The sequence below is a fragment of the Molossus molossus genome, unplaced genomic scaffold (assembly GCF_014108415.1).
Source record: "Molossus molossus isolate mMolMol1 unplaced genomic scaffold, mMolMol1.p scaffold_m16_p_2, whole genome shotgun sequence".
Classification (NCBI taxonomy): Eukaryota; Metazoa; Chordata; class Mammalia; order Chiroptera; family Molossidae; genus Molossus; species Molossus molossus.
The window spans coordinates 36,066,855-36,091,903 of NW_023425355.1; the positions used below are offsets into that span (position 1 = coordinate 36,066,855).

The 25,049-nt window shown below is 37.9% G+C and overlaps 1 protein-coding gene across 1 annotated transcript in view; it reads left to right on the forward strand.

The window, feature by feature from the left end:
• Positions 1 to 25,049, forward strand: part of COL4A5 (collagen type IV alpha 5 chain) — a 343,032-nt gene that overhangs the window by 130,573 nt on the left and 187,410 nt on the right. The window contains exon 2 of the mRNA XM_036271049.1: positions 18,079 to 18,138. Within this exon, the coding sequence (XP_036126942.1) occupies positions 18,079 to 18,138 (60 nt within the window). The remainder of the gene's footprint in view (positions 1 to 18,078; positions 18,139 to 25,049) is intronic.

Here is a 25,049-nt window from a genome sequence, read left to right on the forward strand (position 1 = left end):
CATTTTGCTGAGATTGTCGAATTTGTTGCCATATAGTTGTTCATAGTAGTTGTTAACGATCTTTTGTATTTCCGTGGTGTTGGTTGTTACTTCTCCTCTTTCATTTCTGATTTTGTGTATTTGGGTTCTCTCTCTTGTTTCTTGGTGAGTCTAGCTAAGGGTCCATCAATCTTGTTTATCTTTTCGAAAAACCAGCTCTTTGTTTCATTGATCCTTTGAATTGTTTTTTTGGTCTCTATGTCATTTATTTCTGCTCTGATCTTTACTATTTCCTTCCTTCTACTTGCTCTGGGGTTTTCTTTTTGTTTGCTTTCTAATTCTTTAAGTTGTGAGGTTAGACAGTCAATTAGAAATTTTTCTTGTTTCTTGAGGTAGTCCTGTAGTGCTATGAACTTCCCTCTCAGAACTGCTTTCGCTGCATCCCATAGATTTTGTGTTGTTGTGTGTTCATTTTCATTGGTTTCCAGGAAGTTTTTGATTTCTTCCTTGATCTCCTCGGTGACCCATTCATTGTTTAATAACATGCTATTTAGCCTCCATGTGTTGAAATGTCTTTGCATGTTCTTGTTGCAGTTGATTTCTAGTTTCATGCCATTGTGATCTGAGAAGATGCTTGATATGATTTCAATCTTCTTGAACTTGTAGAGATTTAGTTTGTGTCCTATCATGTGGTCTATCTTTGAGAATGTCCCATGTGCACTTGAGAAGAATGTGTATTCTGTAGTTTTGGGGTGTAATTCTCTGTAGATATCTATTAAATCCATTTGGTCTAGTGCTTCATTTAGAGTCTCTGTTTCCTTGCTAATTTTTTGCCTAGAGGATCTATCCAGTGCTGTCAACGGTGTGTTGAAGTCCCCAGCTATGATTGTATTGTTGTCGATTTCTCCTTGGAAGTCCTCCAGAAGATTTTTAATATATTTTGGTGCTCCTATATTGGGTGCATATATGTTTATCAAGGTTATATCTTCCTGTTGGATAGATCCTTTCAATATTATGTAGTGGCCGTCTTTGTCTCTAGTTATGGTCTTCATTTTGAAATCTATTTTATCAGATATGAGAATTGCTACCCCAGCTTTTTTTTGCTTTCCATTTGCTTGGAAAATTTTTTTCCATCCCTTCACTTTCAACCTATGTGAGTCTTTTGTTGAGAGATGGGTCTCTTGTAAACAACATATAGATGAGTCATGCTTTCTTATCCAATCAGCTACTCTGTGTCTCTTTATGGGAGCATTCAGTCCATTTACGTTTAAGGTGATTATTGATATGTACTTATTTATTGCCATTTTTGTTTAGTATGGTTCTATTTTTGTTCCCATTTCTACTGCTAATTACAGCAGTCCTTTTAACATTTCTTGCAGTGCTGGTTTGGTGCTAATGTATTCCCTTAGCTTTTTTTTGTCTGGGAAGCTCTTTATTTGATCTTCTATTTTGAATGATAGCCTTGCTGGGTAGAGTAGTCTTGGATTCAGATTCTTGTTTTTCATGACTTTGATTACTTCATGCCATTCCCTTCTGGCCTGTAGTGTTTCTTGTGAGAAGTCAGCTGAGAGCCTTATGGGGTTCCCTTTGTAGGTAACCTGTTGCTTATCTCTTGCTGCTTTTAGGATTCTCTCTTTGTCTTTAATTTGTGGCATTTTAATTACTATGTGTCTTGGTGTGGGCCTGTTTGGGTTCTTCTTACTTGGGACTCTCTGTGCTTCTTGAACTTGAATGCCTTCTTCCTTCACCAAATTAGGGAAGTTTTCTCTCACTATTTTTTTGAATATATTCTCTATCCCTTGCTCCTTTTCTTCTTCTTCGGGGACTCCTATGATGCGAATATTATTACGTTTCCAGTTGTCCCATAGTTCTCTTAAGCTGTCTTCCTGTTTTTTAATAGTTTTTTCCTTTTGTTTTTCTGATTGGTTGATTTTTTCTACCCTGTCTTCTAATTCGCTGATCCGGTCCTCAGCTTCCCCTACTCTGCTTTTTAAACCTTCCAATGTGTTTTTCATTTCGGATATGTCATTTTTTATCTCTTCTTGTTGGTTTTTAATTTCCATTTGGCTTATTTTCAGTGTCTCTATGTCCTTACTCATGCTGTTCAGCTTCCTCAAGATCATGGCTCTGAATTCTAGCTCTGTTAACATGCCTAATTGCTCCACATTGATCTCATCTTCGGTGGAGGTGGTTTGCTCTTTCATTTGGCTTCTGTTTCTGTGTTTCACCATTTTAGCTATCACTCTGGGCTTTGAAGCCTGTCAAGTTCTCCCTGTGGGTGTTGGTGTTCTGCTGTTTGTGGCTCCCTCTCCTGTGTTTAGATGAGCGAGGGAGGACCCGCGTTGAACACCACTGTCAAGTCTTACTTTCCTGGTTAAAGCTGCCAGCCCAGGAAACGTACTGTTATCCTCTAGCTTTTTGCCTGGAAGCTAGCAGTCTAGGTTAATTGATGAGTTTTGGGTTGTCAGTAGATTGAAAAACTTTCTCTGGTGCTCAGCCAAGGGGCTTTCACGAGGGTGGGGCAGATGCTGGTCCTTAGTGAGCCTCAATTAACACTTCAATGGCCCACAGGGTGGGGTTGGATCTCCGAGGGAGGGGCTGCTGCCTCTCTCAGAGCCCTGGGAAGAAGCAATGTGGCCACCGTCCTGAGTGGCTGCACTCAGCCAAAGCTCCGAGAGCCCTCCAAACCCCGAGTGTCCCGACACAGTTCCAGTCCAGTCTGCCCTCCCTCTGCCGGAGCCCAAGGTGAGTGGCTGTGGCTGTTTTAGCCTCAGTCCCGGCTGCGCTGTGGGGCCGCCTGGGAGTGTAACCCGAGGGCGCCGCTTATAGCTAAGGCCGCTGCCGCACTGCCGACCCTGCACTCCCAGCCCCGTCTCGCGCCTTCGCAAGCCTACCGGGATGGAGTCAGTGTCCCTCGTTGTATGGTCCTCGCAAGCTGCTTTTCTGTTGGTTTTTCCCGTCGATTTGTCTGTGTTATAGTTGTAATTCCAGTTTGGTTCTGGGAGACGGTCTGTGTAGCTCCGTTCACTCCGCCGCCATTTTTCGGTCCCTAACTATCCATTCTTTTTTCTTTTTGCTGTTCTGATTGGGTGTTTTTTGCATCCTTATATTCTGAACCGATGGTTTGCTTCTTGACTTTACCTAGTCTACTATTGAATCTGTGTAACTTATTCTTTATTTCAGTTAGTGCCTCCTTCATTTCTGACTGTGCATCCTTCATTTCTGACTAGTCCTTTTTTATGCTCTTGAGGCCCTCACTAAGTTCGCTGAGGTTCTCACTAAGTTAATTGAGCATCCTTATAAGCAGTATTTTGAACTCAGCATTTGTTAGGTTGCTTATCTCCATTCCACTTAGTTATTTTCCTGGGGATTTTTTCTGCTCTTTCATTTGGGACCTGTTTCTTTGTCTCCTCATTATGGCTGCCTCCCTGTGTTTCTTTATATTACTTATTGAGAGATATGGGGCTAGCTGAGACCACATGCTGCTTGTTTGAAAGAATTTAGGATAACCTAAAGCAGGATCCAAGACAGGTCAATCCTATGGTAAAGCAACTGGCAACAGCTTGGGTGGGCCTGAAAGTTGCGTAGGGCGGGGCCTTGGGGAATCACCAGGGTGGGGCTACCAATGTGAGCCAGGTTGCTGGAGTCCCAGAAATGGCAGATGTCTGCCGCCCCAGGGAAGGGCTCACCAAAGGAACAAAGGCCTCTGACAGCACATTTTCCTGGAGAAAGCCCCCTCTCCAGCCCTCGCTCCAATACCAATCAGCTCAGTTCTTCCCTGTATGTCTCTGTCGCCCCTTGAGCTGCCTCCACTCCAAGCTTAGAGGGAGTGAGTCTGATAAATCCATGCGTGGGTCCTTTAAGAGGAGCTTCTTGAGGCTTCAGCTGCCTCAGCCTTCCTGAGCCTCAGTTCCCACTGTTTTTTCCAGCCAGAAGTTATGGGGACTTCTCTTCCTGGCACTGGAACACTGAGTGGGGCACCTGATGTGTGATGGAGACCCCTCAGTCCTCAGGGAGGACCTTCCCAGCTGAAGTATTCCTCCTGATTTTTACCTGCCACAGTGGGTGTGGGACCAGCCCCTCTGCCTCCTCCGCTCCTACCAGTCTCAATGTGGCTGCTTCTTTAATTCTGTATTTGTAGGACTTCCATTCAGCTTGATTTCAGGCGGTTTTGAATGATGGCTGTTCTGTAGTTTAGTTGTAACTTTGATGTAGTTGTGGAAAGACGCGATACCGTGTTTCCCTACACTGCCATCTTGACCGGAAGTCCTCCTCATTCCTGATTTTAATAATCTGAGTCTTTCAACCAAAAAAAAAACTCTTTCAATCACAACTCAGTAATTATAGTCTCTCTCTTACTTGGCAGTTTGTAGATTATGTTGATCTTTTTTCAACAACTACCTTTTGGTTTCTTTGATTCTATATTTTTTTCTATTCTCTATTTCATTAATTTCCACTCAAATATATATTATGTCCTTCCTTTTGATTACTTTGTTAGTTTTCTCTCTTTTCTAATGTCTAAAAGTGTATTAGTTTACTGATTTGACATATTTTTAATACAGACATTTACTACTACATATTTTCTTCTAAGCACAGCTTTAAATGCATCCCATATGTTTTGGTATCTTGTAGTTTTATTTTCATTTATCTCATAACATTTCTAGTATACCTTGTGACTCCTCTTTTAACCAAAAATTAGGAATAAGTTGTTTATTTTCTACATGTGAATATCCCAAATTTCTTACTGTTGTTACTTTCTAATTTTATTCCATTGTCATAGGAACATAAACTTGGTATGATTTCAATAGTTTTAAGCTTATTAAGATATATTTTATGTCCTAGCATATGATCTATCCTGAAAAATATTATATGCATTTTTCAGAGGAATGTATATTATGTTGTTGTTAGAATATTGAATAAATGTTCTTTGGGCGTAGTTTATATTGTTTCAATCTTCCATTTTCTTGTTGATCTTTTTCATTGTTGTTCTACCCATTATTGAAAGTGGGGTATTGAAGTCACTGGCTATGGTTATTGGATTGTCTATTGCTCACTTCAGTCAGTTTTTATTTCATGAATTTTGGGCCTATTTTGTTAGGTGCATCTACATTTATACTTGTATCTTCCTGGTGAATTGAATATTTTGTCATTATAAAATGCCCTCCTTTATTTTGGTAATATTTATTGTTCTATAATATATTTTGTCTGTTATCAGTATATCCTCTTCTGCTCCCTTATTGTTTTTGTCTTAATCAGTTTGTGCTGTTTTTATGAAGTATCTAAAACTACCCAAACTGGGGGACTTATAAACAACAGAAATTTATTTCTCATGGTCCTGGAGGATTAAATTTCTATATTAAGGCTGCCAGTATGACTGTATTCTGGTGAAAGTCTTTCTGGTTGCAGATGGCTGACTCCTCTTTGTATTCTCACAAGGCAGAATAGGGCTAGCTAGGTAGATCTTTGGCCTCTTCACATAAAAGCACTAATCCTACTTATGAAGCAGTTACCCAATGATCCTATTGCCTCCCAAATTTCCTATTTCCAAGTATCATAAGATTAGAATTAGTATCTCAACATACGAATTTTGCAGGGGGTGGGGAACATTCAGTCCATTGCTTTTGCTGTCTTCATGATTGTCTTATTTTCATCCTTTTACTTTTAAACATTTTGTATGTTTTAATTTAATGTGTTCTGTATATATCATTGGATCTTACTTTTTTCTATTGTCTGAAAATAATTTTTGATTGACCTGTTTAATCGTTCAATATTATTTATACAATTTTTGTCTGTAATTTTAATTTTCTTTCTGTATTTCTCATACATTTTTGTTCTTTTCCTCCTTTACATCTCTCTTTTTAATTAAGCAAACATTTTCTATTTAAATATTATAATTCCTTTAATGACTTCCTTAATTTTAGTTTTGAGTTTTTTTTTTTTAAGTGGTTGCTCTAGAGTTTACCATGGACATCATGACCTATCATAATATACCTAAGATTTATAGCAAATTAATTGCATTGAGATATAGAAATATCTTTATACTCCTATAAAGCTCTATTCCCCTTTTCTTTTTATTTTATTATTGTTGTACATATCACATCTACATATGTTACAAACTCAAAAATACGTGGTTATAGTCCAAATGTTATATAACTATGCTTTTAAAGAACCTAAAAAAAACAAGGAGATCAATTATACATTTATAATTAGTTATATTGACCTTATTTAACATTTCTTGTTATTTTCATTTCTTCTTTTTAATTCAAGTTATTATGTATTATTATTTTTATATTTCAAGACAGCTTTGCTCTCACCAAACTCATTTAGTGTATTGTTAAAAATATATTACATTTACATATGTTGCAAGCCCAACAGTACCATTATACTCATGTTTTATATAATCACATTTTAAGTCACTGAAAAGAAGAAAGATACAGAAACAGGTATTTATACTGTCCTTTACAACTGCACATTTATGTTTACTGGTATTTGTGTGTGTGTGTGTGTGTGTGTGTGAGAGAGAGAGAGAGAGAGAGAGCGAGAGAGAGAGAGAGAGAGAATGCATTTAAGTTACTGTCTGGATTCACTTTTTTCCAATTTGAACAAAATTTTTTGTCCAGCAGATAGGTCTGATAGCAATGAAATCTCTTTGTTTTTGTTTATATCCAACTGTATTTTTTCCACCGTATTTCAAATGGAAATAGGATTCTTGGGAATTTCAAAGATAGCTTCAGAGCAGCTGGAAGCTGTACCCACTTGCTTCCAGCCCAAGACTGGATTTACAGGGCAATAAGCCTGAAAAACAAATTGAAGGCTAGCTGATCTGAACTATAACCAAGTAGTACAGAAGTAGCCTCATAGAGACTGGTAAAGAGGGCAGAAAAAGGGAATGGGAGAGCCACCTCACACAGCTGCAGTAGCAGCTGGAAAACTGGAGGGATACGGTGGCTGCAGAATTTCCTCCTAGGAGCGTGAGATCTCTACCCCACATGGGGATATCCATCTCAGAGCAACAGAGACAGGAAGAGGAGCCCATAGGGTGTCTGGAAGTGGGAGTCAGTAGGATCCAGTTAACCTAAGAGACTCAGACTGCACACTCCCTGGGAAGTGCACCAGCCTGGGTAGTGCACTCTGAACTCTTGAATGCTGGAGAGGCTTTAGTGCCTTACTCAGGTCCTGTGGAAGAGTCTGCTGGCTACACATAGAAGTGGCTTTAGGGAAGCTTCTGTTTTGTGGAGAAACTTGATAGAGACCCAGAGAGTGACTAAACTGTCAGGCTTGGGAAAGAGAAATGGTCTCCCTCACCTCGAGGGCATGGCCAGTGCCATGTCTCCCTCCTGTTGCACCAGTCAGCCTGCCCCATCTTAGGGTTGGGTGGCACTGGGGATCTGTGCAAAGCTGGAACTTTTGACCATATCCTGATGGATTTGGCAGCATGGGGTAGCCACAGTTTTGGCCTTGTCCTGCTGGGTTTGGAGCCCAGAAGAACTGGGAATTTGGGACGTGCAGGGCTGACTTTTGGCCCTTCCTGCTTTGTTTCATGGCACAGGGTTTGGGGAGAGGGCTGGAGAGGTGCACAGAGCTAGGATTTCGAGATTGTGTTGCTGGGGATGCTTCTGTCTGGGAAACAGATAGGCAAGTGCTAGACTGTGTGGCTTCACTGGGGGGAGGCAAATCCAGGTTCCTGCATAAAAATCAAGAGGAAATAAAGAATGACATAGTTGTTATGAAAAATACCTTAGAAGGGTTCAGTAGTAGATTAGAAGAAGCTGAAGACTGAATCAGTGACTTAGAAGACAGAGGAGTTTGACTTTGAAATGGGGGCTATTTTCCCCTCATTGAGTGCTTGACTGTCTGATTCCCAAGTAGCTAGCCTGACATCTCTCTTCAGAAGTCTCTGGAGGAAGAATAGCCACCTAGGGGGAGGGGGAGTAACTGATAGGTGAAAGCAGACCCAGGAAGTCTCAGTCCTTTTACAGATCTGTCCCCAACTGTAAGCTGGAAGAAGCTGACCCTTTACACAGATTGCCCTTTTCCATATACAGTCAGGTCCTGTAGATGCAGACACAAACAGTGAATAGTATGGTAGCTACACACAGGTAGCCAAAAGCCAGTTACACATGTCTGACAGTGATCTGTTCCTGAACCCCACCCAAGTGGGCCCAGAACCAACACAACCAGTGGTGGGCTTCAGACTACACCAAAACTCAACCCAATTAGCCACAAGTGACACAGTCAAAGTGGTTTTCTGGTAGACACCAGAACCTGCTGGGAACAACCCCACTTTGGTGTGCAGCCCATGCACAGTATCTCAAACATAGTGATGGAAGTTTACCTCTATAGTCATCCATCCTGAAGGGTTAACATCACCCACAAAAGGATCAATAGCAATCAAGCTTCAACTACAACAAGGGTTTCACATAACCCACAAGACATTCCTAGAGCATGGAGCTAAATTGATCTGGAAGATTCTGAGACTGAGCCTAACAAGATACTTTGAGACAGCACCTTCATAGCAGCTTGCATGCCATGGTTGGCGTTGAGCCTCACAGTCAGCCAGCCTGAGGGTCAATCCCGCTCATGAATGGGCCAACAGCAGTCAAGGCCCAACTGCAATAGGAGGCCTCACATATACCACACAAGGGACATTCCTAGAACACTCAGCTCAGGAGATCCAGAATGTTGCACCACTGTATTCCACAGCAACCTATTACATAAGACCACCCAGTGAAGACTGGGAGTCATATCAGTTCTACCTAATATATAGATACAAACACAAAGAGATAGCCAAAATAAGGAGACAAATAAACAGATCTCAAATAAAGAACAGGAGGAATCTCCAGAAAAAGAGCTAAATGAAATGGAGGCAAGCAATGATTAGATATAAAATTCAAAGTAATGATTATAAGGATGCCCAAGGAATTTAAGGAGAACTCCAACAGCCTGAAAAAAGACATAGAAACCATGAGAAATAACTAGTTGGAAATGAATAACACTATATCTGGAAGGAATAAAATCTAGGTTAGATGAAGCTGAAGATCAAATCAGTGATTTGGAAGACAACGCCCAATCAGAACAACAACAATGATAGAATGGAAAAGAATGAAGATACTTTAAGGGAACATTGGGACAATATGTAACATACCAATATCTGCATCATAGGGGTACCAAAAGGAGAAGAAACTGAGCAAGGGATAGAGAACCTGTTTGGATAAATAGTGGCAGAATACTTCACAAACCTGCTAAAGGGAAAAGTCACACAAGTTCAGGAAACACAAGGGGTCCCAATCAAGATGAACCCATAGAAATCCACATTAAGACACATCATAATTAAGATGGCAAAGTTTAAAGATAAGTATAGAATGTTAAAGGCAACAAGAGAGAGACAGTTACCTACAAATGAATTCCCATAATGCTGTTAGCTGATTTCTCAACAGAAACACTTTAGGTTCAAAGGGATTGGAATGAAGTATTCAAAGTAATGAAAAACAAGAGATTGCAACCAAGACTACTCTATCCAGCTAGGTTTTCATTTAAAATTGAAGGTTTAATAAAAACTTCCCAGAGGAAAAAAAAAAAGGTTAAAGACGTTCATTATCACCAAACCATTATTGCAATAAATATTAAAGGGACTACTTTAAGTGAAGAAGAAATATATATAGAGAGGAACATAGGTATGAAAAAAGGCATTAATTAAGTACCTATAAAAATAACCTTAATCCCCATCAAAATACCGATGACATATTTCACAGAACTAGAATAAACACTCCAAAAGTTTATATGGAACCAAAAAAGACCTCGAATAGCCACAGCAATCTTGAAAAAAATAGAACAAAGTAGGAGGGATCACATTACCAGATATCAGGTTATACTACAAAGCCACTGTAATCAAAACAGCCTGGAACTGGCACAAAAACAGACAGATCAATGGAACAGAACGCAGAGTCCAGAAATTTACCGAAGATGATATGCACAATTAATATTTGAGAAAGGAGGCAAGAGCATACAGTGGAGTCAAGACAGTCTCTTCAATAAATGGTGTTGGGAAAATTGGACAACTACTTGCAAAAAAATGAAGCTAGACCACCAACTTATACCATACATAAGAATAAACAAAAAATGGGTGAAAGACTTAAATGTGACTCATGAATCCATAAAAATCCTAGAAGAAAATGTAGGTAACAAAATTTCAGACATCAAACACAGCAGAATTTTCACTGGTACTACACCTAAGGCAAGAGAAACAAAAATAAAATGAACACATGGGACTACATCAAACTCAAAAGCTTCTGCACAGCAAAAGAAACAGTCATCACAATGGAAAAGGGACCCACCATATAGGAGACCATAATTGCCAATGATGCATCAAATAAGGGGTTAAATTCCAAAATATATAGAGTACTCATACAACTCAACAAAAGAAAGACAAAGAACCCAATTAAAAAATGGCTAGAGGACCTAAATAGACATCTATCCAAAGAGGACATACAAATGGCCAAGAGATATGAAAAAATGCTCACATCACTAATCATCAGAGAGATGCAAATTAAAACAACAGTGAGGTATCACTTCACACCTGTCAGAATGGCTGCCATTAACAAATCAAACAACAAGTGTTGGCAAGGGTGTGGAGAAAAGAGGACTCTAGTACACTGCTGGTGGGAATGGAGACTGGTGCAGCCACTATGAAGAATGCTATGGTGTTACCTCAAAAAGTTAAAAATTGAACTTCCATTTGACCCAGTGACCCCACTTTTAGGAATATACCCTAAGAAGCTTGAAACACCAAACAGAAAGAATATATGTACCCCTATGTTCATAGCAGCACTATTTACAATAGCTAAGATCTGGAAGCAGCCTAAGTATTTGTCAGTAGATGAATGGATAAAAAAGCTGTGGTACATGTACAGAATGGAATACTATGGAGCTGTAAGAAAGAAAGATTTTTTATCTTTTGAGATGACATGGAGGAACCTGGAGAGTATTATGCTAAGTGAAACAAGCCAAGCAGAGAAAGACAAATATCACATGATATCACTTATTTGTGGAATATAATGAACTAGAAATACTGATGAACAAAATTGACCCAGAGACATAGAGGCAGGATACAGATTGACAAACCTCAGAAGAAGGGGGTTGGGGGGAAGAGATAAACCACAGAACTTATATGCATATATGCATAACCAATGAACATAGACATCAAAGCTCGGGAAGGGGTTGTAGGATGGGGAGGAGGGTGTCAATGGGGGAAAAAGGAGAAACATCTGTAACAAAAAAAAATTAATAAAAAAAAAAAATAACTTAAATGTAAATGGATTAAATGCTGCAATCAAAAGTCATACTTTATCTGAATGGATAAGGAAACATAACCCATATATATTATGTGTAAAAGAGACCCACCTCAGAAGAGAAGATTCATGTAGGCTGAAAATGAAGAATGGAAAAAATATTCTATGCAAATGGAAATTAAAAAAAAAAAAAAAAAAAGGGCAGGGGTAGCAATACTTGTATCTGACAAAACAGACTTCAAACAAAAGCTATGAGAAGAGCTCCAAGAAAGGGAACTAACACTATTAATCATATATGCATCTAGTATATGAACATCTAAACATATAAAGAAAATCTTGGTGGACCTTAAGGTAGAGATCGACAGCAGTACAGTCATAGCCAGGGATTTTAACACCCCACTGTCATCAGTGGATACATCTTCCAGACAGAAAAATAAACAAGGCAGCAGCAACCTCAAATGACACACTAGAGTGAATGGGTTTATTTGATATTTACAGACCATTTCCTTCCAAAGCAGCAGAATATACATTTTTCTCAACTGCACATGGAACATTCTCAAAGATAGAGCACATGTCAGGACACAATATAAGTCTTCACAAATTCAAAATGATTGAAATCATATCAAGCATCATCTTGGATCACAGTTGCATGAAACTAGAAATCAACTATAATAAAAAATCTCAAAAACATTCAAATAAATGGAGGGTAAATAACATGTTATTAAACAATGAATGGGTTAGCAAGGATGTTAAGGAAGAAATTTTAAAAATTACCTAGAAATAAATGAAAATTTACACACAACACCCTAGATACTGTGGGAAACAGTGAAAGCAGTCCTCAGAGGGAAGTTCATAGCATTACAGGCAGGACTACCTCAAGAAGGAAGAAAAATTTCAAACAAATAATCTAACACTACACCTAAAATAATTAGTAAAAGAACAACAATCAAAGCCCAGAGTAAGTAGAAGGAAGGGAATAATAATGATCAGAGCAGAAATAAATGACACAGAGGCTAAAAAATACAATACATATCAATGAAACAAAGAGCTGCTTCTTTGAATAGATAAATAAGATTGACAGAACTTTAACCACACTCATTAAGAAAAAAAGAGAACTCAAATAAATACAATCAGAAATGTAAAAGGAGAAGTAACAACTGACATCACTGAAATACACATAATTGTAAGAAAATACTATTAACGACTGTATGTCAACAAATTGGACAATCTGGATGAAATGGACAAATTCCTAGAAACAAATACTCCTCTAAAACTGAAACAGGAAGAATCAGAAAACCTGAATAGACCAGTTACAACTAATGAAATTGAAGCAGTAATCAAAAAGCTCTTAGCAAATAGATGTCCTAGACCAAATGGCTTTAGAAGAGAATTTTATGAAACATTTAAAGAAGAACTAACATCTAACCTCTTCCAATTATTCCAAAAACTTCAAGAGGAGTGAAGACTCCCAAGCTCTTTTTACAAGGCCAGCATTATTTTAATTCCAAAACTAGATAAAGACACTAAAAAGAAAGAAAAGTGTAGGCCAATATCCCTGATGAACATAGATACTAAAATTCTCAACAAAATATTAATAAATTGGATCCAGCAATAAATTATAAAGATTATACACCATGATCAAGTGGGATGTATTCCAGGGATGGGATGCAAGGTTGTACAATATTTTTAAATCAGTAAATGTGATCCATCACATAAACAAAATGAAAGATAAAAATCACATGACCATACCAATTGATGCAGAAAAAGCATTTGATAAAATCCAGCACCATTTATGATAAAAGCTCTCAGCAAATTGGGAATAGAGGGATCATGCTTCAACATATTAAAGGCCATATCTGACAAATCTGCAGCCAACTTCATACTCAGTGGGCAAAAATGAAGAGAGAGAGAAAGGAAAAGAGAAAGAGAAAGAGAGAAACAGCAATATAAGAGAAACACATCAATTGGTTACCTCCCTCAGGACCTCAACCAGGGCCAGGAATCGAACTGCAACCAAGGTATGTGCCCTTGACCAGAACTGAACCTGTCTCCCTTCAGTCCACAGGCTGATGATCTAACCGCTGAGCCAAATGAGCCAGGGCCAGAAGTTTGATTTTATTTGTACTTTAAAGTCTTATATCTGATGTTTATCATTGTAGGAGCCTGAGATTTGAATTTATTGTTTTATATACTTGTCTTAGCAGTATATGTTGAGCAATCTATTATTTTTACATTATTTCATATGCCAACTTATATTATATAGCAAGTCTGTGTGTGATCTTTCTGTTTCTGATCTTTTTATTCGTTTATTGAGCTACCTACTCTTTGAAAAATATCATACCATTCTAATTAGAGCTGTTCTATGATGTGTTTTACTATGTGATAAAAAAAATTTTATTTAGTTGGTGTTTTATTATTTTTCTACCACACTAAAATATTTAAAACATTACTATATTTGCATAAGTTTCTTGTTTCAACTGTCTTCAGTAACTTAGTAAAATTAAATAGTTTTCCTACAGTTTTAAAAAACCTTTAATTGGCCTTATCTCCTACTATACTTTTTTTCATATTGACTTAAGAAATTCTTTAGATTGGGGTACTTAATGTCTGTTTTACCTCACTCTTTTCTCATAAAATTTTTGTTTTAATCTTAGTGCTTAGCGTGGCCATTTTTTCCTCTAGATTTCTTTTGTACCCATCCTTCAGAATTAAAGTTGAGTTATTTACCTTTTCTACAGAGCTCTCATGAACGTGCCCAGCCTCAAGAGAACTCTCTTACTCTTAACTTTGATAACAATTATTGACTATTCCACTAATTTTTACTTAGTAATTCCTCATAGACTGTAAAAGCTGAAAGCTACTTAAAAAGATTATGTTGTCTATCTCTGCCATCTTACCAAAGAGAAAAATGAGCCTGAATGTATGGGAATTATTTGTTCACGATTCAATTGCTGAGGTAAACTCAAGATGTATTTCTTTAAATTTTGGAGCTCTTTCTATTACCACTGTTTGTTATATCATTATTCCATTATATTTTATTTTCATTTGTTTGGACCTCATTTTCTTCTTTAATTAGATTGGAAGTTTCTTAAAGGCAGAACTCATGTCTACACATTTTTTTTGTATAACTTATAGCCCTAATATTTTACTTTTTGTTTATTAGGCACCTGATTAATATTAATAGATATTGGTAGAAAGCTAACTGGATGTCAAATTGGGGCTATTTTCTAGAGGGCATCACTATTATAATTACATAGAAAGTGACATCTAGTGGTTGGCGTTTTTATTGTATTACAATTGCCTTTTTTTTTTTTTTTAAACAGGTAATGTTTAAGTTTTTTCAATTACAGTTTACATTCAATATTATTTTGCATTAGTTTCAGATATACAGTATAGTGATTACACAATTATATACTTTATAAAGTGTTATTCCCAATATTTCCATTACTTACCTAGCACCATATGTAGTTATTACAATATTATTAATTATATTCCCTATGATGTACTTTATATCCCTGTGACTATTTTGTATCTACCAATTTATACTTCTTAATATCTTCACTTTTTTTGCCAAGTCCTCCACACTCTGAATACTAGAGTCTTTATAACCTAGGTGGGATAAATAGAATATAAATTAAAATTTTAAGTTGAATTCAAACAAATTTTTGTAATTACCAAATATTTCAAGTAATGACCTCTCTAAAGTATAACTACATGGTAAGTAATAAAGAAGTGCGAAAAGATGAAATTAGTAATTTTTAAGAAAAATATTTTGTGTTATTACTTGAAAAATTATGTAAAATATTTAACGTTTGTTTGTTTATAAGTTATCTTAGGATTTGGAGGATATTTTCTCATACTGATAAGTCAGAAATATATTTATTAAGAAAATCATGTAGTATTTTTTCCATATAAATGAAATCCTATTAGGCTATTGCTTTGCATTATTCTCAGAAGCTTAATAAATAACTTAAAAAGGAAAATATCTTAATGAAAGATGAAAATGAAACATTCCACCATTTTTTACATACAGCACCAAAAATAAATGTTGCGTATATATTTACGTATAAAGTGTAGGCATATATTCCAAAGTAAAATGTTAATCATTCTTAGATTTACGGTCATTTGGAATTATCACTATTCTTTACTTCTCCATCAATACATGTAAATGAACGTTGATAACATGCACAATCTAATTCTGTGACTATGACCATTGACAGTTATTGTGAATCAGTATTTTCTAAAATTTGTAAGTTTTGAATTTGAAATCTAGAATTCATGTTTACATAAAGCAATACAATATATTTTAAATTAACTTGTGTTCCTGACGCCCTGTAATGTAATTTTTGTGTATGAAATTATCCTTCCCATTAGAAAGCAATCATATATTGTCTTTGTATCTCTACCTGCACCTAACATAAAATAGTGGCAGGCACATAACAGGTGGGTCAGTAAGTATTCGCTGAATTAATTATATATATTGGAAGGAGCTGTGTCTTATTCATCTTTAATGCCTAACAAATTTTCTGGCCTCTAATGCTCGATTCATGTTTGATGAATGAGTAAGTCTGAATAAGTATATTTAACCTGTAATGTAGTTAATGTATAATATTAAAAGCGGAGTGCAAAACCTCATCATCTATGTATAATAAATAATGGCTGCGTAACAGACTTTTAATTAGAAGTGTTGCAAAAGGGGTAGCTCAGTTGGTTAGAGTGTTGTCAGGTCATGATATGGCAAGGTTGTGAGTTTGGTCTCCAGTCAGGGCATATACAAGAAGCAACCAATAAATGCATAAGTAAGTAGAACAACAAATCTCTCCCACTCTGTCTGTCTCTCTCCATCCCCTTTTTTCTCCCTCTCTAAAAATCAATTAAAAAAAAAGAATTGTAGCAAATACATCTTTTACTGGAACAGTCTCTTGCAATGAGAGTGAGAGATTTCACCTAACATCAGGTCATTATTGTTTGCTCTTATAATCGGGAAAAAGAGTACCAGAATGAGTATGTTAAGAGTTCTGACTAGAAGGATGAGCTCAGTACTTTGATAAGCAGTGGCGAAGGTACTTCGGTAATGGCTGGAGTAAAGGAAAGCATGGAATGTTGGGAAGAAGACTAAGGTACTTTTTAAGTCAGGATGCCAAGGCTGAGCATTGATAAATATTATTTGGTATATACATTACATAAAAGTTTCTCTTATTTGATGAGAAGCATACTACCTTATTGTACCTAAATACTAGCTATCTACATATGCTAAACTAATTACTATTTGTTTTTATAAGCAGTTAAGCTTCATGCCAGAATAAATTACAGTTCTGGATGGCAAGAGTCATTTACTATCTTCTTTTCTTATAGGTTCTTATTTTAAAGGAGAGTATTTTTCTGGCTTTAGAAACTTGATGATTAATATGAGTGAATGGATTTTTTAGTAGTAGCTCTTATTAACAGTTAGGCTGTGGGGATAACATTTTAAATAAAGCTTGAAGCTGTTAAAGACTGAGCTACTTAGAGATGAGAGAGTGGGGGCAAAGAAAAGAAAGGTGGTAAAAGATACTATTGTGTATTTTGTGCTCCATAATTGCTCAAGAATGCAGAGAAGAAGCAACTTCAAATGCAGGCATTGTTAGCTAGTTGCCAAGCTTATTTCTAATACAGATTGATAGGTAATTTCTTACAAGAGATGATAGAAAGAGGAATTTAAAGAGCTTGTATTGTGGCAGTTCAAATTACAGAGAAGTTTTATAAATTTCTTTTTCATTTTAAATATATATTTTCACTTTAAATTATAAAAATGAGTTATATAACATGTGTTGGCAAGAATGTGGAGAAAAAGAAACCCTTGTGCACTGTTGGTATGATTGCAAACTGATGCAGCCACTATGGAAAACAGTATGGAGATCCCTCGAAAAACTAAAAATGGATATATGCAGTATGACCTACCAATTCTACTCCTGGATATTTATCTGAAGAAAATGAAAGCACTAATTTGAAAAGATATATATACCCCAATGTTCATTGCAGTGTTATTTAAAATATCCAAGATATGGAAGCAAACAAAGTTTTCATTGATAGATGAATGGCTAAAAAGATGAGATGTGTGTGTGTGTGTGTGTGTGTCTATAAGTCTCTCTGTGTGTATAGATATAGATACAGATATATACATACACAATGCAATATTACACAGCAATAAACAAGAATGAAATCTTGCCATTTGTGAAAGTATGGGTGGATCTAGAGGGCCTTATGCTAAGTGAAGTAAGTCAGGCTAAGAAAGACAAATACTGTATAGTTATATGTTGAATCTAAACAAAAAAACGACACAACACAAAAACAGACTAATACAAGCAGAGACCAAAGGGATGGTTATTAGAAGAGAGGGAGTTAGGGATGGCCGAAAAGGTAAAAGGGAATATAGTCAACAATATAACAATATTGTGATAAGTTTCCTTGGTGAGAGATGGTTACCAGAATTAGTGATGTGTGATCATATTGTAAGGTATAAAAATGTAAAATCACTATATTGTACACCTGAAACTAATATAATATTGTATAGCAACTATACCTAAATAATAATAAAATTTATAAAAATTTATTTTGGTAAGCATGAAAAGTTTAAACAAAAATATATACAATAAAAAGTGAAAGCTTCCCCAGAGGTAATTGTTGTTTGCAATTTGGCATATCCTTTTAGATATTTTTCTAGTATTTGTTATACAGGTTTGAATTGTTGAATTCATTTGGGATATTAGTCAGAGTCTGGATTTCAGGTTTATATTTAATGATTTTTCTCCCATTTTCTGTTTCTTTATAGGCTTGCTATGGTTGTTCTCTCGGATCAAAGTGTGACTGTAGTGCTGTAAAAGGAGAAAAGGTAAATTCTGAGATGGACTTTTGAAAACATTAGAAAACGAATAAAATACTATTTTTAAAATGTTATTTTTAATTAATTAATTTATTTTTGTTACAGATGTTTCTCCTTTTCCCCCTACTGATTCACCCCTCCTCCTCCTCCCCTCCCTATCCCTAGCTTTGTTGTCCATGTCCATTGTACATATATACATGCATATAAGTTCTGTGGTTTATCTCCCCCACCACCCCGTCTTCTGGGGATTGCCAGTCTGTACCCCACTTCCACGTCTCTGGGACTACCCCATTCCTCAGACTATGTTCATTATATTCCACAAATAAGAGAGATCATATGATACTTATCTTTCTCTGTTTGGCTTGTTTCGCTTAGGATGATACTTTCCAGGTCCCTCCATGTCATCTCAAAGGATAAGAGATCTTTCTTTCTTACAGCTGCATAGTAATCCATTGTGCATATGTACCACAGCTTTTTCATCCATTCATCTACTGATGGACATTTTGGCTGTTCCAGATCTTAGCTATCATAAATAGTGCTGCTACGAACACGGGGCTACATATATTCTTTCTGATTGGTGTGTCAGGCTTCTTAGGGTATATTCTTAGAAGTGGGATCACTGGGTCCAGTGGAGGTTCAATTTTTAATTTTTTGAGGTAACACCATATTGTTTTCCATAGTGGCTGCACCAGTCTGCATTCCCACCAGCAGTGTACGAGAGTACCCTTTTCTCCACATCCTCGCCAACACTTGTTATTTGATGATTTGTTGATGGTGGCCATTCTGACAGCTGTGTGTGAGGTGATACCTCATTGGTGTTTTAATTTGCATCTCTCTGATGATTAGTGATGTTGAGCATGTCTTTATATGTCTCTTAGCCATTTGTCCTGTTTGCACATGTGTTTATTTAGTTCCTCTGCCCATTTTTTAATTGGGTTCTTTGTCTTCCATTAGTTGAGTTGTATGAGCACTCTATATATATTGGAAATTAACCCCTTATCTGATATATCTTTGGCAGTTATGCTCTCCCATACAGTGGTTTGCTTTCCATTTTGATGATTGTATCTTTTGCTGTGCAGAAGCTGTTGAGTTTGATGTAGTCCCATGTGTTCATTTTCTCCTTTGTTTCTGTTGCCTTAGGTGATGTATCAGTGAAAATTTTGCTGAGTATGATGTCTGAAATTTTGTTGCCTACAGTTTCTTCTAGGATTTTTATGCATTCATGAGTCACATTTAAGTCTTTTATCCATTGTGAGTTTATTCTTGTGTATGATGTAAATTGATGGTCTAGTTTCATTTTTTTTTTGCATGTAGCTGTCCAATTTTCCCAACACCATTTATTAAAGAAGCTGTCTTTACTCCACTGTATGCTCTTGCCACTTTTGTCAAATATTAATTGAGCATATTGCCTTTTCTGGGTTCTCTATTCTGTTCTATCGATCTATATGCCTGTTCTTGTGCCAGTACCAGGCTGTTTTGATTAGAGTTGCTTTGTAGTATAACCTGAAATCTGGTAATGAGATCCCTCCAAATTTGTTCTTCTCTTTCAAGATTGCTTTGGTTATTCGAGATCTTTTTTGGTTCCATATGAATTTTTGAAGTATTTGTTGTAGTTCTGTGAAGTATGTTGTTGGTATTTTGATTAGCATTGCATTGAATCTATAGATTGTTTTAGGTAGTATGGATATTTTAGTGATGTTAATTCTTTTATTCCCTGAACAAGGTATGTGCTTCCACGTTTTTATATCTTCCTCTATTTCTTTTTTCAATGACCTGTAGTTTTCTGCGATTTGGTCATTTATTTCTTTGGTAAAGTTTATTCCTAGGTATCTTAATTTTTTTGCTGCGATGGTAAATGGGATTGTTTTTTTTTAGTTTCTCTTTCTGTGAGTTCATCATTGGTGTATAAGAATGTCATCGATTTTTTGAAGCTAATTTTGTACTCTGCTACTTTGCCAAATTCATGTATTAAGTCTAGTAATTTTTTTTTTTTTTTTTTTTTTTATCCTCACCCGAGGATATTTTTTCATTTTTTGTACAGATAGAGTGGGAGGGAGAGAGAGGAAGGGAGAGAGAGAGAGAGAAACATCGACGTGAAGGGACACATCGAGTGGCTGCCACCCGCACGACCAACCAGGGCCGGGGACAAACTGCAACCGAAGTACGTGCCCTTAGCGGAAACCGAACCCGGGTCTCTCCGGACCGCAGGCAGACGCTCCAACCACTGAGCCAAACTGGCCAGGGCAAGTCTAGTAAATTTTTGATGGAGTCTTTTGGGGTTTTCTACGTATAGTATCATGTCATCTGCAAATAATCACAGTTTTACTTCCTCCTTTTCAATTTGGATCCCTTTTATGTTTCTTCCTGTCTGATTGCTGTGGCTAAGACTTTCAGTACTATGTTAAATAAGACTGGCGAAAGGGGGCATCCTTGTCTTGTTCCTGTTCTTAAGGGAAATGCTTTTAGTTTTTGCCCACTGAGTATGAAGTTGGCTGTAGGTCTTTCATATATTGCATTTATTTATTTATTTATTTATTTATTTATTTATTTATTTATTTTTTATCCTCACCCGAGGATATTTTACCATTTTTTGTACAGATAGAGTGGGAGGGAGAGAGAGGAAGGGAGAGAGAGAGAGAAACATCGACGTGAAGGGACACATCGAGTGGCTGCCACCCGCACGACCAACCAGGGCCGGGCACAAACTGCAACCGAGGTAAGTGCCCTTAGCGGGAACCGAACCGGGGTCTCTCCGGACCGCAGGCCGATGCTCTAATCGCTGAGCCAAACTGGCCAGGGCTATATTGCCTTTATTATGTTGAGATATGATCTTTCTATCCCCAAATTGCTGAGCATTTTTATCAGAAATGGGTGCTGGATTTTGTCGAATGCTTTTTCAACATCTATTGATATGATCATGTGGTTTTTATGCTTCATTTTGTTTACGTGGTGAATCACATTTATTGATTTGTGAATCTTGTACCAGCCTTGCATCCCTGGGATGAATCCCACTTGGTAATGGTGAATAATTTTTTTTAATGTATTGCTGGATTTAGTTGGTTAGAAGGATGTGGGTTATTGTTAAGCTGATGTGTTGCTGGATTCGATTTCCTAGTATTTTGTTCAGGATTTTGGCATCTATGTTCATCAGGGATATTGACCTGTAGTTTTCTTTCTTTGTAGTGCCTTTTTCCGGTCTAGGAATTAGAATTGTGCTGGCCTCATGAAACGAATTTGGAAGTCCTCCTTCTTGAATTTGCTGAAATAATTTGAGGATAATGGGTGTTAGTTATTTCTGCTCTGATCTTTACTATTTCCTTTCTTCTACTTGCTCTGGGGTTTTATTTTGGTTTGCTTTCTAGTTCTTGAAGTTGTGCAGTTAGATAGTCTATTATAAATTTCCTTTGCTTCTTGAGGTAGGCCTGTAGTGCTATGAATTTCCCTCTCAGAACTGATTTCACTGCATCTCATAGATTTTGTGTTGTTGTGTGTTCATTTTTATTGTTTTCCAGGAAGTTTTAAATTTCTAATTTGATTTCCATGGTAACCCATTCATTGTTCAATAACATGCTATTTAGCCTCCATGTTTTCAAATGTCTTTGCATGTTTTGTTGCAATTGATTTCTAATTTCATGCCATTGTGATCTGAGAAGATGCTTGATATGATTTCAGTCTTCTTGAATTTGTAGAGACTTAGTTTGTACCCCAACATGTGGTCTGTCTTTGAGCATGTTCCATGTACACTTGAGAAGAATGTGAATTCTGCAATTTTGGGGTGTAATTCTCTGTAGATATCTATTAAATATATTTGATCTAGCACTTCATTTAGAGTCTGTGTTTTCTTGTTAATTTTTTTGTCTAGAGGATCTATCCAGCGATGTCAATGGGGTGTTGAAGTCCACTGCTATGATTATATTGCTATTGATTTCTCCTCTGAAGTCCTCCAGAAGATTTTTAATATATGTTGGTGGTCCTATATTGGGTCCATATATGTTTACCAAGGTTATGTCTTTCTGTTAGATAGATCCTTTCAATACTAGGTAGTTACCTTCTTTGTCTGTAGTTATGGCATTCTTTTTGAAATCTACTTTATCAGTTATGAGTGTTGCTACCCCGACTTTTTTTCCTTTTAATTTGTTTGAAAGATTTTTTCCATCCCTTCAGTTTCAACCTATGTGAGTCTTTTGTTGTGAGATGCGTCTGTTGTAAACAACATACATGTGAGTAATTTTTTCTTATCCAGTCAGCTATTCTGTCTTTCTAATTAAGCATTCAAACCATTCACTTTTAAGGTGATAATTGATATGTACTTATTTATTGCCATTTTTCTGTACTGTGGTTCTATTTTCGTTCCTATTTCTTTTACTAATTACGGCAGTCTTTTTAGCATATTTTGTAGTGCTGGTTTGGTGTTAATAGATTCCCTTCGCCTTTTTTTTTTTTTGTCTGGAAAGCTTTTTATTTGACCTTCTATTTTAAGTGATAGCCTTGCTGGGTAGAGTAGTCTTGCATTCAGATTCTTCTTTTTCAAGACCTTGATTCCTTCATGACACTCTCTTCTGGCCTGTTGTGTTTCTGTTGAGAAGTCAGCTGAGAGCCTTATGGGGTTTCCTGTGTAGATATCCTGTTGTTTATCTCTTGCTTCCTTTAGGATTCTATCTTTGTCTTTAAATTTTGGCATTTTAATTACTATGTGTCTTGGTATGGGCCTGTTTGACTTCTTCTTACTTGGGGCTCTCTGTGCTTCTTGAATTTGAATGCCTTCTTTCACCACGTTAAGAAGGCTTTCTGTCACTATTTCTTCAAATATATTCTCTAACCCTTGCCCATTTTATTCATCTTCAGGGCCTCCTATGATGTGAATGTTATTACGTTTCCTGTTGTCTCACAGTTCTCTTAAGCTATCTTCCTGTTTTTAAATTGTTTTGTGCTTTCGGTTTTCTGATTGGTTGATTTTTTTTTTTATTCTGTCTTCTAATTCACTGATCTGGTCCTCACCTTCCTCTACTCTGCTGGTTTGTCCTTCCAGTGTGTTCTTTATTTCTGCTATGTCATTCTTCATTTCCACTTGGTTGGTTTTCAATGTTTCTATTTGTTTACTCATGGTGCTGATGTCCTTACTCATGCTGTAGAGCTTCCTGAAAATCATGGCTCTGAACTCTACCTCTTATAATTTGCTTAGCTGCATTTCATGGATCTCATCTTCAATAGAGTTCTCGTGTCCTTTCATTTGTGATTTGTTTCTTTGTTTCACCATTTTGGCTATCTCAGTGGGTTTTGGAGTCTGCCAAATTTTCCCTGTGGGTGTTGGTGTTCTTCTGTTTGTGGCTCTCTCTGCTGGGTTTGGATGAGCCTGGGTGGGGCCCTGTGAAACACCACTGTCAAGTCTTCCTTTCCTGGGTAGATTTGCAAACCCAGGAAAGGTGCAGTTATCCTGTAGCTTTTTCATGATCGCTAGTAGTGTCAGTTACTCCGTGACTTGGAATGTAGCCCTGGTGTCCTGCATAAGAGGATTTCCAGAGGGTGGGATAGATCCTGGTTGTTGATGAGACTCAACTTGCATTTTTTTGCCTCACCTGAATCTCCGAGGGGGCGGGGCTGCTGCTTTCCCCCACAACTCTGGGAAGGAGCACATTGGCCACTGTACTTTGTGGCCGCAACTCAGCAAAAACTCTGAGTGCCTTCCAAATCCCAGGTGTTCCCACAGAGTTCCAGCCTAGTCTGCCCTCCCTCTGCTATAGCCCCCAGGTGAGTGGCTGTGGCTATTTTAGTGGTCTGTCCTGGCTCTCTGCCCTGTGGAGTAGGCTTGGTCTTTATTCCCCTAGGCCGCTGCTCACAGCTAAGTATGCTGCTGAACATGGGCTCCCAGTCTGCCACCCTCTTGCGTCTCTGCAGATCCCACTATTGACCCTGGTTGTATGGTCCTGTCCTGCTGCATTTCTCTTGCTTTTTTCTGAGGATTTGTCTTTATTTTAGTTGTAATTCCTGTTTGGTCCTGGGAAATCATCTGTGTAGCTTCCATACACTCTGCCTCCATTTTCACATTCTCTATGCCTCTCTTGTGTGCAGCTGGGTCACACAGATCTTTCTGGTGCCCCCTCACCCTGCAGATGCCATGGGTAACTGGACAGCACAGACCCTTTGGGGACCGGGCTCTATGCCTATGTTATGGGCTGCTGGGTCACACAGGCCTCTCTGTTGTTTCAGCACCCCACAGGTCCCGTGGGTAACTGGATTACACAGTTCCTGCTGGTTTGCACAGGCCTCTCTGGTGCCCCAGCACCCCACAGGACCCACAGATAGTTGGATTGCATTAGTCCCTCTAGGGCTCCAGCTTCCCACTGCACTTGTGAGCTGCTGGACTGCACAGGCCTCTGTGGATCCCCAGGTCCCGCAGCTGGTGGCTGGGGTGTGCTGCTGCCCCATGGGGCTCAACTCCAGCTCAGCTTTTGCTGTACTTTTCGGGGTTGGGTCTCAGTTGCTGGTCTGTGCTTCTGTTGCTTGGAGATGGATGTCTGCTCCCCAGCCCCTGTTACTGGGGGTATGTTTTGACTCTGATTGGGCTGCTACTGTGGGGGATTGTACTGGGCTGCCTACTGTCTGCAGCTTCTGTGACTGGCACCTTGGGAGTTCCACTAGTGTTCACTGATCTGTGTTGACACAGAGTGTCCACTGTTCCGATGGTGCCAGGTGCACTGGTGGGCTCAGATTACTGGGCCCTAGCCACTCCCACTGCCTTCTCCCCGGGAAGACCCAGCATCTTCCAAAATGGTGGGACCTCCCCGCTGCACAGGGAGAAGTGCCTTGAAGAGCCACTTACTGTGGTAGCTGGGTGCCCCCATCCACAGCACAGGAACTTTCTGCTCCGCAGCTCTGCGCTGCTAGGGTTTGGTCGTCCACCTTCACATCCCCTCAGACTC